This window comes from Panthera pardus, unplaced genomic scaffold (assembly GCF_024362965.1).
Source record: "Panthera pardus isolate Hobbes unplaced genomic scaffold, ASM2436296v1 HiC_scaffold_10, whole genome shotgun sequence".
In the NCBI taxonomy this organism is placed as follows: Eukaryota; Metazoa; Chordata; class Mammalia; order Carnivora; family Felidae; genus Panthera; species Panthera pardus.
The window spans coordinates 73,059,816-73,072,974 of record NW_026526655.1 but is presented as its reverse complement, the minus strand read 5'-3'; the positions used below and the strand labels follow the sequence as shown (position 1 = coordinate 73,072,974).

The window sequence follows — 13,159 nt, the reverse complement described above, 5'->3', positions numbered from 1 at the left end:
AAAAAACCCATTTTGTATCCACTCAATTATTAGCATAGAAAAAAAAAAAACTAAGAAAATATTTACTTGAGCTTTAGTTCATTTCTTTTGTTTGTCATGCAGTTATTCTAGTTTGTCAGTTGGTAATTGAAATTGAAAAAGCTAGAGATAATCTCTTTTGAGAGAGAAGTAAGGGAAACAGAGTATCCGTAAAGAAATGCTTGAATAGCTGGGGACTTCCCCAGCATTGTCCCATCAAGAACTCTGTTATATTGGGGCACCTAGGTGGCTCAGTCAATTAAGTATCTGACTCTCAATTTCGGCTCAGGTCATTATCTCATAGAATTTGAGATCGAACCTCGAATTGGGCTCCACCCTAACAGCTCAGAGCCTACTTGGGATTGTCTCTCCTCTCTCTCTGTCCCTTCCCCTGCTCTCACATGCGTGCTCGTGCTCTCTCTCAAAATAAACAAATCTCTATTATGTTGCATCACTCCTATGAAATAATCAGCCATCATTTTAACGCCAAAGGTTACTTGTGTCCTTTAAAAGAAACTAACCTGTTATCACTGTTGAAGTCAGACCAACTGATATTTACCTTTCACTTGATAAAAATGTATAATTGTACCCAGCTCACATGTTAAGACCCTAAAAGATTTAATGAAAAGTATTGTTTGGCAGCCTTACTTAGTCCAATTTTAAAACTTATTCAAAGATCAGTTTTTAAAAGCATTAAGAGGAATTTAAGGTATTTTTGATGAATAGGAATTCAATTGAAAGTAAAATTTATTTTTATAATTTATTTTTCACTGTTAATGAAGATAGTTGAACTAAAGCAACTTGATTGGCATACCAAACTATATGCTGATTTACATTTTCTTCTAGTGGCTCACTGTAATGTTTTATAAACCAATTATTTCTCCAAGTGGTTTTGCCGTAAAGATTAACTTCCCCCCTACGTTTGTAATATTTGTCACTTCCTATTTTGCCATGGTTTTTTTTTTCCTGTTATTGTCTTTTGAGGTTCTATTTTCAAGAGACAACACACTGTCAGGATCTTTCAACAGCAACAATAACAAAAACCTGTACCTTCTGAAAGCAGAATGAACTCCTTTGCATTTGGCAGGTAAATATGCCATGCGAGACCTGGTCAACCGGCTTCCCGGCGGCACCGGCCCCAGTGTGCTGTCTGATGAGACCATGGCGGCCATCTGCTGTGCTCTGCATGAGGTCACGAGCAAAAACATGGAGAATGCCAAAGCCCTGGCCGACTCAGGGGGGATAGAGAAGCTGGTGAACATAACCAAGGGCAGAGGAGACAGGCAAGTCTGGCGCAGGGAGGAGATGGGATTGTCCTATGATAAGGGCTTTTGTGGAGGATATTTCCTATTGGAAACAATTTATTTCTGCATATCATACACACTATTAATAAGATAAACAGTCTCCACCAATTAAAACCTGTTTTGTTGGGAGAGGTATTTGCAGTCCTGTGGCCCCTTTTTTTCTGGTTTTTACTTTGTTGTAACACCCCTACATCCATTTTTGTCTCTAAAGCCATGTTTGGTTGTGCTGACCCCAGGAAGAATCAGAAATGCTATGATGACGAAAATCTGGGGGCACCGTTTCCCTTTCACCTTTGACTCTGCTCCAGCCTCTGGGGCCTATTCTGCAAAAACATCTTATTGAATCCTCAGTTCTGGGACTGATGCCTCTGCCAGGTGCCTAAAAAGTATTAAAATCATTGCTCTGCAGCAGGGCCTGTTGTGTGGCCTCAGGATGTGCCCTGGGCTTGGATCATACATTCCCCTTTACTTCTGGGTGACACCTAATTGATGAAGCAGCAGAAGTAGGAATTAAAGAATTGGTGGCAAAAATAGAAGATTTTTTTTGTCACAGAGTTATAGCAGTGGACTATCAGTTTGCCTTAGTATCAGATCAAAGAATCCTTCAAGGAAGTGGGAAGTAGGACTGCTTGGAGCCTTTGCAACACACAGGACAGCAGCCACCTGATCCATAAAATGGCACCTCTCTCCCCACTTGCCACCCTGTCCCCTGCTCTGTTCTCCTTCACAGCACTGATTAACCCCTGATATGTTAACGTAGGGCTTTCTGTGCCGTCCGACTCCCCCAGTAGCAGGAACTTTGTCTTTTCTTCTACCCTGTACGTGGAGAACAACTTGACCCAGTTGTTGCTCAGTAAATATTTATTACTTGACTAAGTGACAGTGCTACAACTCACCTTATTTCTTGTCTAATCTTTTAGTTTATACTTTTGAAGGAATTTCTAAAATATGAGTAATGTCGCAAAGCATATTCTCATCCCCTAGAAGTCACACCTGTCAACATTAACCACATTAACCAATTTCCTTTCAGTCCTTTTTTCTTGCATATCTTTTTTATCTCGTTAGTAATAAATGCACACACACCTTTTTATTTCAAAAGAAATGAAATGTTAGAGATAAAGCTAAGGGAACCAATAATCACTTTTTGTGCTCTTAAAATTTCATTAAGGGGCCTTCATTTGTGAAAGGCATAAGAAGCTGGAGAAATGCTGAACCAGTGCCAAAACCTTTGTGTATTAAAAAAGAAAAATTCTCATCCAGTGTAATCTTTTTTTTCAAAACAAGAGACTCAAAGTTCTCGATCAACTCAAGTTGTCCTCTAAACACACATTTATTTTCCCTTAGGAGTCATTCACCAAGTTTACTGTTCACCTGCTATGTGCTACAGCAGTGAGCACATCTCCCAACAACCCCTACCCCTGGGTACCTTACATACAAGGGCAAGGTAGATGAGGTACCCATGAGTAGGAAACACAGCCTGTCAGATGCAGATGGGGCAAACAATAAAAACAGGAAAGGTGATAAGGAGGAAGTGGAAGGGCTCTGAGACAGAAGAGTGCCTCACGCATGTGATGGGCAGCAGGAAGCCAATGGGAACAGAGCAAGTCAGGAGTGGTGCGGGAAGGTGTGGCGAACCAGTGCCAAAACCTTTGTATATTAAAAAAAAAGAAAATTCTGTAACCAGAAATACAGGACCCTGTGGGTCAGTGTAAGGACTTTGATTTACTCTGAGGAAAACCAAAAGCCACTGGAGATCATTCAGCAGAGGAGGGACACAATCTGGCTTCCCTTAAAGGGGTCATCATGGCTCAATGAACCTTCCCCTCTACCAAGTACAGATTAATGGTGGCAGCAGTTGTGGGGAAGTGGTTGATGCTGACATGGTTGAAAGAGTCAACAAAATTTGCTGAGGGATTAGATGAGCAGCAGGAGAGGAGGAAAATGTCAAGGATGACCCCAAGGTCTTTGGCAAAAAAGACCACAGGATGAAGTTGCACTTACTAACATGGCGAAGCCTACGGGAACAGGGTTTTTAGGGAAGACCAGGTGTTTGTTCTGGACATGTTACATTTAAGACCTTTATTAGACATCCATGTGAAATGTCTGGTCAACTGTAGAATATACCTGAGTTGAGTTCAGGATAGAGGTCCAAACTAGAAATAAAATTTGGAAGTCATTTGTGTATAAATGGGGTATTTAGAGAAGTGAAATGGGCTGAGATGAATAAAGAAAGAACTGTAAGTGGAAAGAAAAGAGGCTTAAGGGCTGATATAATTTTCCCCAAGGAAATGGGGAGCCAGCAAAAGAGCTGAAGAGTAGCCAGAGCATTCAGAAGAAAATCAGGAATGTGTGGTATCTTGGAAGCCAAGGAAGTGCTTCAAAGGTGAGCACGTGTCAAATGCTCTGCTTAACCAGATAGGACGACAACAGTTGAGACTTGTCCAGTTGAACGCTACTGATGTCACACGTTTAAGATGAGAAATTAGAGGATAAGAATTAGAATTTTGAGGATACATCACTCTTCCAAGGAGGTGTGCTGCAAAGGTGAGCACAGAAGCTTCCTTGATTTTCTCAAGAGTTAGGTTTCTGCTGATAGAATTCATCTGCAGATATCTAGCCTAGCAGTTTGTATCAAGGTATATAGCCGGCACACTCCTGCTTGCTCGAGTGTTGCAGAGCAGTCATTGGAGCCGGCGTGGGGTCTGTCTTTCCTGCCCCTCCCGGCTGCCTAGCACCTACAGGCGGGGAGATAAACACCAGCAGCAGTGTCAGGACCTGGCTCAGAATGGCATGGCTGTGAGGTGCGAAGGCCCTGTGAGGCCATCCCAGGTATCAGAAATTTCATCTCTGTTCATTTTTTGTTTTGAGATATCTCCTGCTCTGTGGTCCATTTTGAAAATGTACAATTTAGAACAGCTTTGAGTGGGTTTTTTTGACCTGGTTCTGCCCTTGACTCAAGAGGAACACTGAGGAGAGGTAGTCTTGAGTGGGAGGTGGGGGCGGAGTTAGATGCAGAAATGCCCCACCTCCAAGAACAGGGACAGCGCTATCCCTGAACATGACTATACTCCCTCCTCCCTGAAGCCCTCAGAATCATTACAACCCATATCCTGTTGTTTGGGGCAGAGAAAGTGCTTCCAGCCTGCCCACCTCACTACTTCTCCCCTTCCTAAGGGTTTCATTAGGAAGATAAGAGGAAATCAGATTTTAGATACTGTGGTACACATCTTAAGTCGAATTTTCGATGTTGAGGTGAACTGTGAAGAGGTATCCCATTATCCTTACCGCTGACTCCCCAAGCGCTGATCCACCTCTGACGTGGTGATCTGCAGGCCTGGGCTCAGGAAGGAGGCTGCACTTCCCTCTTCACTTATCACCGAAGCCACTGATTTAGAGGAGCAGCCCTCGAGGTGAAAAGCAGTGACTCATGGTGAGCAGTGCTTGAACAGAGCGCCAACATTCAGCAAACGTCTTCAGAGAGAACTTACAACTGACCGTATTTTCCAAACTGAACATTACAGCACATATGTACGTTTACCCAGAGGCATAAATAAGAAGGCAATGCTGGTGTTTATAGGAAGACCTAGTCATGGGGGAAACATTTAAAGTGGGAAGGTCCTCCAGTACTCAGGATGCTCGGTCATGGTCGAGTTAATCCCAAAGCCCCAGGGAAGTCAGCCCCATGGGAGATATGGGGGGAGCTAGGGGCTGACACCTGAAAGAGGCCTCCAGCTTAGAGGGTCATGGCTCATGCCAATCACAGCCTCTCACCACAGACTTGACTGGCTGAGAGTCTCACTTTGGTCCTAGCCACCTGGGCCCGCCCTGAACCTACCCAACTCCCAGGTACACCTGATTCCTCGGTCGTGTTTTCCAGCAGTGGCCCCTGTGCCCTCTGGTCCTTGGAGAGATGGCCTCTTGATCACTGGTTTGCAGCTTAAATCTCTGCAGATGGAGCCTGAGGATGTGCCTCCCACATTCATTAACATTACCTCGCTCTCTCCTAGATCATCTCTGAAGGTGGTGAAGGCAGCAGCCCAGGTCTTGAATACATTGTGGCAATATCGGGACCTCCGGAGCATTTATAAAAAGGTAACTTAACAAGAATAGCTTTGGCATAATTAGCATTCATCAGAGCACACATTCATAATCATTTATTGTAATGAAATGTCATTATTCATTTTGAGAGGTTTCTTTTTCTCTTTTAACTCCACAGGATGGGTGGAATCAGAACCATTTTATTACACCTGTGTCAACGTTAGAGCGAGACCGATTCAAATCACATCCTTCCTTGTCTACCACCAACCAACAGATGTCACCCATCATTCAGTCAGGTCAGTAGGCAAACTCCACTCCTTCGCGAGAACATTTGTGTGACAGATGTTATTTTCCAGCCAGAGAAGATTGAACATAGACAATTAAGCCTGTCACCTCCAAACACTTAGGAGGTGGATTTGCTTTTCAAGCGAAGAGCCTTCTTTGGGAATTACATGCCATTGTAAACAACAGACCCATTTCCCTCCTTCCATTTTAAAAGTTTATGCAAGTTTACCCACAAAAGATGGGCCCTCCATCCCATCTACTCCCCCATGATTCTGCTTCACTAGGTTTGTGAAGGGGTCTGGGAATCTGTGTTTGATAGGCTGGCCAGGTGATGTGGCTGTAGGAGTAGAGGAGCACACTTTGAGAACCACTGGATTATGCCTGAAAACAGCTGCCCTGCCTGCCCACTAGCTTCAAGTTTGGAATCTCCTCCAAAGTGATTTTTTAGTTTTCTTAGTGAAAACTCTTAGAAACAAGGTCCTCTAGACATGATCTTTACATCTGCATTCTGGGGAAGCCACAATCTCCTGCACCTTCCTTCTTCCCAGTTAAACCTCCATCCCCTGGCTGTATTCCAGACCCTACCCCCACCTGCCACCTGCCCCCACCCCTTATCCATGACTGATGGGAACAGGCTCTACAGGTGGGTTCACAGGAATTCCCTTTGATTTGTAAGTTGGGAATCTTGGCAACCACACGACCTACTTATTAGTGCCTAATTTTGTAGAAAGAACGTTCTGAGACTCAGGCTGTTTTTTATATACAAGGACAGAATATTACTACCAAGCACAGTTAGTCCTATAAATTTAATTCTTAGTTAAATGAAACAGGAAAAGTAGTATCTTTTTTTTATTTGGCTTTAAATCTCCCATTCTGACATATAAATATTATCTGTTGTATTCAACTGTGCTACTGCTGGCAGTCTTATTTGTCATGTGGACAAATGTGGCCAGAAAGACAAAGATAGGACTGGTGGTTCTTACCACATAATTGGATAGCTCCACTTGTACTAAGAGTTTTTTAAAAGTGTCTGTGCCTACTGCGTCTGGTGTATATTTTTATCTTAGTTTTTAAATTATGAGTTGTTTTCTTCAAAGAGACTTAACGCTTGGTTTTTGACATCTTGCTGAGCTTCCAGGTGTAGCCTGTGGCTGTCTTCTTGTATAAAAATGCTCCGAACTCTTTAGGGACTCTGGAATAGGGGTGTCAGGGGAAACAAGAGATTTGGCTGCTTAACCAAAGGCATATGTAGCACAGGCAAAAGGATAATTTCAGACAGATTAGGGCATAGTTACTAAACAATGAACTTATTTTGAGGGCCTCACATATATACACTGGACAGTGTTGATGAGCCCATCCACGTTCCTGAACGTAGCTTTTTGGATTCCGTTTGAGAGGAAGGATAGAATTCGCACTTGTTTCTCCAGTAATTCTAAGCGCTAATCCTCCACCTGTCAGCACTGATGTGGTCTCGACTTACTGGCACTTCTGACGCCTTTGCGCTAATGTAATTGTGGGAGGCGGGTGGGCATGATCTTTGTCCTGCTATCTTCTAGAAAGTAAGCAAGGTGAGTAGCACATAGACGCAGCCCATGCATGCTCACCTCCCTTTAACACACAGCAGCCCTACGGCAGTGAAGTGACCTTTTAGGGAAAATATTTCAGTGTCCTGCCTCTGAAAGCATCAAGGTGTGCAAAAGCACTGGTGGCAAGGTTTGCAGGCTGCTGCTTGCAAGTGGATCAAGTGAATAAGTGACCACTTTTATTTATAATTAACTTTAGTGCAAGCAAGATGACTTTTTAATGAGGAAAAAAAATGCGTGAAGCTTTCCTTCTGTGCAGAAATGCTCAAAAGGAGACCTGTGGATGTATATGTTATTATTAAATATCTGGCTCAAGCTGGGATAAAAAATCGTCTGGGGTTTTGTGAGGCTGAACTTCTTAGCACCGTCAACTTCTTAAGGAGCCAGGCTTACTGAGTTTATAAAATTTCCCTGACAGCTGATCACCATAAAGAGACGTATAAATGTTATGGGCTGGGTACTCTTACTCAAACACATTCAGAGATGCAGATATTTTTGAAATAATTAAAAATCAAAATATGCCATAAAACATCGATTTACTAAAGAACTGCACATAAAGGATAATAGACGGCTGTTTTACAAGCAACCGAACCGAGATCATAAAATAGCAAATGTACCTCTCGCATGGCTAAGAAGTTACTCTCGCTCCGTTGTAAAGGCGCTGTAAAGGCACGTCGGAGTCCTTGAGGCCCATTACCGTGAAAGCTGCATGGTGTCTGCGCTGCGCCCCTAACTGGGCAGCCCGGGCTTCAGCTCTCCGGAAGCTCTGCTCTCGCCACGCCCACTGATCCTCGAAGCGGCGGGCTTGCAGGGCTTGCAGGTCGCACTGGCTGCTCTTCAACTCACAGTACCTCTGAAGGCTGATTTTTAGCATCAGCTGCGTGGCATTGCTAATTGCTGATTTGTATTTTTCCAGAGAGGATTTTGCAGAGACACTGACAGTCTGCTTTCTCTTTCTTCTCCTTTCTCTCTCCCTTCTCCTTCTGCCTCTCCCTTCAGTCGGCAGCACCTCCTCCTCACCAGCACTGTTAGGAATCAGAGACCCTCGCTCTGAATACGATAGGACCCAGCCACCTATGCAGTATTACAATAGCCAAGGGGATGCCACACATAAAGGCCTGTACCCTGGTAAGACGCCAGCCGGGTGTGTGATAGAGTATCTCGAAAAGCCACGTGTTTCCAGGCACCCTGCCAGCAGCCTGGGAAATAGCCCGTGCCTGTATTGAGACGGTCCCCCCAGCAGCAAACCATGTTCTAGCGTCAGCATTTCCTGCTTCGGGGGCTGTTGCCTTTTCCGCTTCTTTTAAGGAAAACAAGCTAAGGTAGTGGCCTAGTGACCACAAATAAAAGAGCACTGTATCCAAATGGGAGATGGTTTCTGGCTCTCCCCCAGCTCATTCCCTTTGCTCTGCTACCCCAACCCCCATCCATGCAGTGTGTCCCTGTGTGTCCCCCGTATCAGAACTCTGAGTTCTGTGACTCTTTGCAAGGCCACACATCCTAGACTGGTTCTTCTTTTAAATTCAAACCTGAGAATGGTGATCAATTTCATTTACATTTTCATGGAAAAGAGTTTGAATGAATAACACAATGTATAATGTGATTCTTCCCAGGGTGATTATATTTTAAGATAACAAAAATAATGTTGCACAGTATTAATATTTTTATGTCATTCAGAAAGCTGGGCATAACATTTATTTAAAGGATGCCAGCCCTAAGAGTTCCCAGGATTTCATACTGTCCCCATTCTTGACTCTCTTGCAAATTATAACTACTCTAGAGGTTTCAAATAAGGCAGTGTGACTGAGCTACCACAAAAGAGTACTCTTTTCTCAAAAAACCTATTTATTAAAAAGATAAATAAAATCTGGTGGCAACTTAACTGCTGGGGGAGCCGTCTCAGTTGTGCTGTTGTCTTTGAAATTGTGATTTCACAGGACTGTTTACTAATCGACTGTTGTTACTATGGCAATTAATAGCTCAGAAAATTGCAGATGCTACATTTCAAACACCAAGCTCTTTGCAAAGGAAATGCACAAACTGAAGTGCGTTGTTCCTTCAGATTTGCAGCAGCCTGCTTTATTTTTGAGATCGCCTCCTTAGCATGCATGCCCCTCTGTATCTTCTTTGCTTGCTTCAATAAACTAATTTGCCTCAAGTATGTTTCATTTTCCTCATTAAAAAAAAAAATCTTTGTGAGCCCTAACAATAATAGAAGGGTAGCCAGTGACGTCATTGGGAGTCTGCTGTGGACTCTTGAAGACCATCATCGGATTATCAGATCCTTTTTGTTTGAAAATGTAGTTAAATATGCCAGACACAAGACTGTGCCTCCATGTGGCCACACTGCTTAGAACATGCCTGTGCCTGCTCTTTCCAGGACCTGGGACTTGGAATCAAAGTTGTTCTGAAGGCATGGAGCTTGTTCTAATATGTTTCCCTTCCCCCATCTGACCCAGGGCTCTAGCTCAAAGCCCTGGAAAAGTGATGTCCCTCGGCTCAGGGAGCAAGGCTGCTGTTCAGAGCCAGCCAGGGAACTCTTCACAGGTATGCATAGCTCCCCACAGTGACCAGAAGTTGAGAAGGAAACCTTCTGGTATTCTGGTATTGCTTTTTGGTGACACACACACACGACTTGTCTTTGTCGTATTCATTAGCCCCTAACAACCCTGGGGTGAGCAGCAGCCAGGCTAGATCCAGGGAACTCAGACTGCTGACTGTCCCGATCTATGCTGGCACTGGGAAAGGCAGGCCCTGTCAGGGAGCCCACACAGCCTAATGGACCACAGTAATGAGCACTAGTTTTAATTTCATAAAATATTTTCTTACAGGCTCCAGCAAACCTTCACCAATTTACATCAGTTCCTATTCCTCACCAGCAAGAGAACAAAATAGACGGCTACAGGTGAATTTGCAATGTCATTTTTACAGAAGGTCGATTAGCAGGGATCAACATAGGAAGGGGTCCGGGTCGGTTGACTTACCAGAACTGGGCCAACACAGCAGGGGCCAAGGAGCTTTCCCGGGGGATCTCTGATGCTCCTCAGAATCTCCTCTGTGGTTTAAGCAAATCACTTCCACAGTAGCCCCAGGTGCTTGAATATCCAAATCGGTGCTGCCGAGACCACCATGCCACTGATGGAGACCAGCCGAGAAGTCTTTAACTCCTATTCTTTGCCCAGTAATTTCCTTTTCCCACTCCTTTTTTCTGTTAACCTGTAAAATCTCTTCCATCCTCTGTGGGGAAAGGTTGGTAAGCATACTTCATTCTCTCATCTCATTGTTCTCTTTTCTGTACACCTCATTCCTCATCTCCGTGACTCCCTCCATATCCAAGCCATGGTTTGAAAACGCTTGAGTCCATGGCCAGGTCTCCATTAGTCTCAGAAGTCAAAGTGGACTCGGCCCTACTGGGGTGGACCCCACTCTCCATCAGAGTGGGTACTAGTGATTATAACATCCAATCTCTGCTTTCATGGGGACCTAAAATTTATTTCAGTCCTTCCGGATGCCATGCCCACGTGGGTCATCTGATCTCTCCTCCTACCTTCCAAAAATACATGAACAACTGGGGTTTTCCAAACAAGCCTGTATCCTCAACTTCAGATAAGGATGCTCTAAAACCTCCCTCCATTTCATCTTTTCTCTAGATGGACAAAAAAAGAATTTCCCAAATTATTTATAATTTATGCCATAGTTTTTAAGTCAAGAGAGGGGAAAAAAAAAACTAAAAATCATAACTCTAACTTAAAAAGAGAATTTATAATGTTAGAATGAGTTTAGTTCCAGAACATGATGTTTTGATACCTACGTGGTAAATTTGTTACATCTTACTAAGTGAGGGGATTTGGACATGATCAAGAGGGAAATCAGACATAACAACCAGGACAGTTTTTCTCTAAACATATTTGAAGAAGTTAATGTGAGATCAGAGATGAGCTAAGACAACACAAAAGAACATGGGGGCAGGGTACCCTGATGTGGATGCCCACATGTGCTCACCTTGCTTCCTTACAAATCGATTAGTCCTGGCTTGGGGAAGTCTTTTCCTTTCGAACCATTTGCTCACATGTCTCTTCCAATTTTATTACTCTGCTGCCTGGAGATTGCTTACTCCTTTAATAGTACCTCACATTTGTCCTAAAACTGAGGGATGGACTCAATCTTCATCTCTGAGGTAAATGTTTTAAAAGATGGTTCTGCACATATACAACTATCTGAAGCATGAAAATCCAGCCTCCAACTAAATTCATGATGTACTAGTGGTTCCCATGTCAAAGCAAAAATCAAGGCCATCCTTTCACTGAGCATGCCCAGGTAACAAGCCCCTCCACAGCAGAGCGCAGAACTGGTCCTCTAGTGAGGAAGGAGGTAGCCAGAGGCCACCTCAGGCTCTCTGGAGACACCAACTTCTAGAGGCCTTAGAACAGGGCTTGAGCAAACTCTGCCAGCCTACTTATAAACATAGTTTAAAATCCTTACAATCTACTAGTAAACATAATAGCATGTACCAGAAACAACTCTGAACCATATGTTCACAAATATTGAATACTGCTTTAAAAATATGAAGCAGGAAACCCACATTAATTTCCCTTAAACATGTATTGCCAAAAATTGCTTTGATTTATTTGCTTTTTCATTTTGTCAACAGCATCAACAGCTGTATTATAGTCAAGATGACTCCAACAGAAAGAACTTTGACGCATACAGATTGTATTTGCAGTCTCCTCATAGCTATGAAGATCCTTATTTTGATGACCGAGTTCACTTTCCAGCTTCTACTGATTATTCAACACAGTATGGACTGAAATCAACTACAAATTATGTAGACTTTTATTCCACGAAACGACCTTCTTATAGAGCAGAACAGTACCCAGGGTCCCCGGACTCATGGGTGTAGCATCAAGATGCTCGGGAGAGGAACTCTTCTTTCTAACCTTGTTTGGATTGAGATGAAAAATCCGTCTTGCTGATTTGCTGATGAAATGTGAAAGTGAAATGGAAGGAATGAGTGAAGAGCATTTTTTTTTTCTTTTTTGAGGAATTATCAGGGAAGTGAGGAAACCTTTGGGAGAGAGGACTTTCTAAGCTCTATTTAGGTGTTAGATCTAATTACTTATAGATTCTGTAGTCTGGTGAAGGTGTGGGCGATGTGATGAGAGGTTTGAGAAATGGGTGCAAGGAGGTGGGGGATGTGTAGGTCAAATCAAATTAAAGATGATTTTTTTAATGTGAATAAAGTTATGTTCTGATAGTTTGTACAGAAAAAAAATAATAAAATGGATGCCCTTCATGTTTTATTGCTATTACTAAATGTCAAGATTGTATGCTATTATGTCTTGTAAATTTCTTTTGTTGGTGTAAATATGGAAATGCCACATTGGTTAAGTGCCATCATTTGTAATGCAGTGTGTCATTTGAAAAGAGATTTGAAGAAACTGACAGCTTAAAAGACAAATGGGAAACCCGAGGAATTGTTAGCAATTAAAAACAAACTATAACATCCTTTGTTTTCAAAATGAATAGTGTACCTTTGAAGCACAAAGTCCAGTCTGGTATAGAAGCGCCATGCCCATTCCCTGCCTCTTTCATAGGACACTTCACTGCCATTTTCTATGCACATGAAAGAAAAATAAATGTGGAAATTTCATCCTTGGAAATTTGTTCCCCGTTCTTTTTTTATTTTGTGTGTAATATGGAAAAGCACATGCCATAAATGTGAATCTAAATGCATGTTGGAAACAGCTTAAATATATCCAAGTATTATGGACTTTTCCTAGTTTTATACACTTTGTAAGATGGACAATACCAAAGAATGAAGCTGTGAAATTTCCTCCTCCTTAACCACCTTAGTATTTTTATTTGGGGGGATCTATTTTGAATCTATTATACATTGCCATTTTATCTTTTTTTTTTTTTCTTTCCTTCGGA

The 13,159-nt window shown here is 42.7% G+C and overlaps 1 protein-coding gene across 15 annotated transcripts in view; it reads left to right on the top strand.

Moving 5' to 3' along the window:
• Window positions 1–12,888, top strand: part of PKP4 (plakophilin 4) — a 237,700-nt gene extending 224,812 nt beyond the window's left edge. For 10 of the 15 annotated variants that reach the window (XM_053908561.1, XM_053908552.1, XM_053908549.1 and 7 more), the window contains 6 exons: window positions 1,106–1,301; window positions 5,330–5,414; window positions 5,539–5,656; window positions 8,228–8,356; window positions 10,060–10,133; window positions 11,880–12,888. In XM_053908561.1, the coding sequence (XP_053764536.1) occupies window positions 1,106–1,301; window positions 5,330–5,414; window positions 5,539–5,656; window positions 8,228–8,356; window positions 10,060–10,133; window positions 11,880–12,128 (851 nt within the window). In that variant the 3' untranslated portion in view covers window positions 12,129–12,888. Of the gene's footprint in view, window positions 1–1,105; window positions 1,302–5,329; window positions 5,415–5,538; window positions 5,657–8,227; window positions 8,357–10,059; window positions 10,134–11,333; window positions 11,406–11,879 lie in introns of all 15 variants that reach the window. The other 5 variants (XM_053908570.1, XM_053908565.1, XM_053908577.1 and 2 more) reach the window with 4 other exon arrangements.
• Window positions 12,889–13,159: the final 271 nt, after the last annotated feature.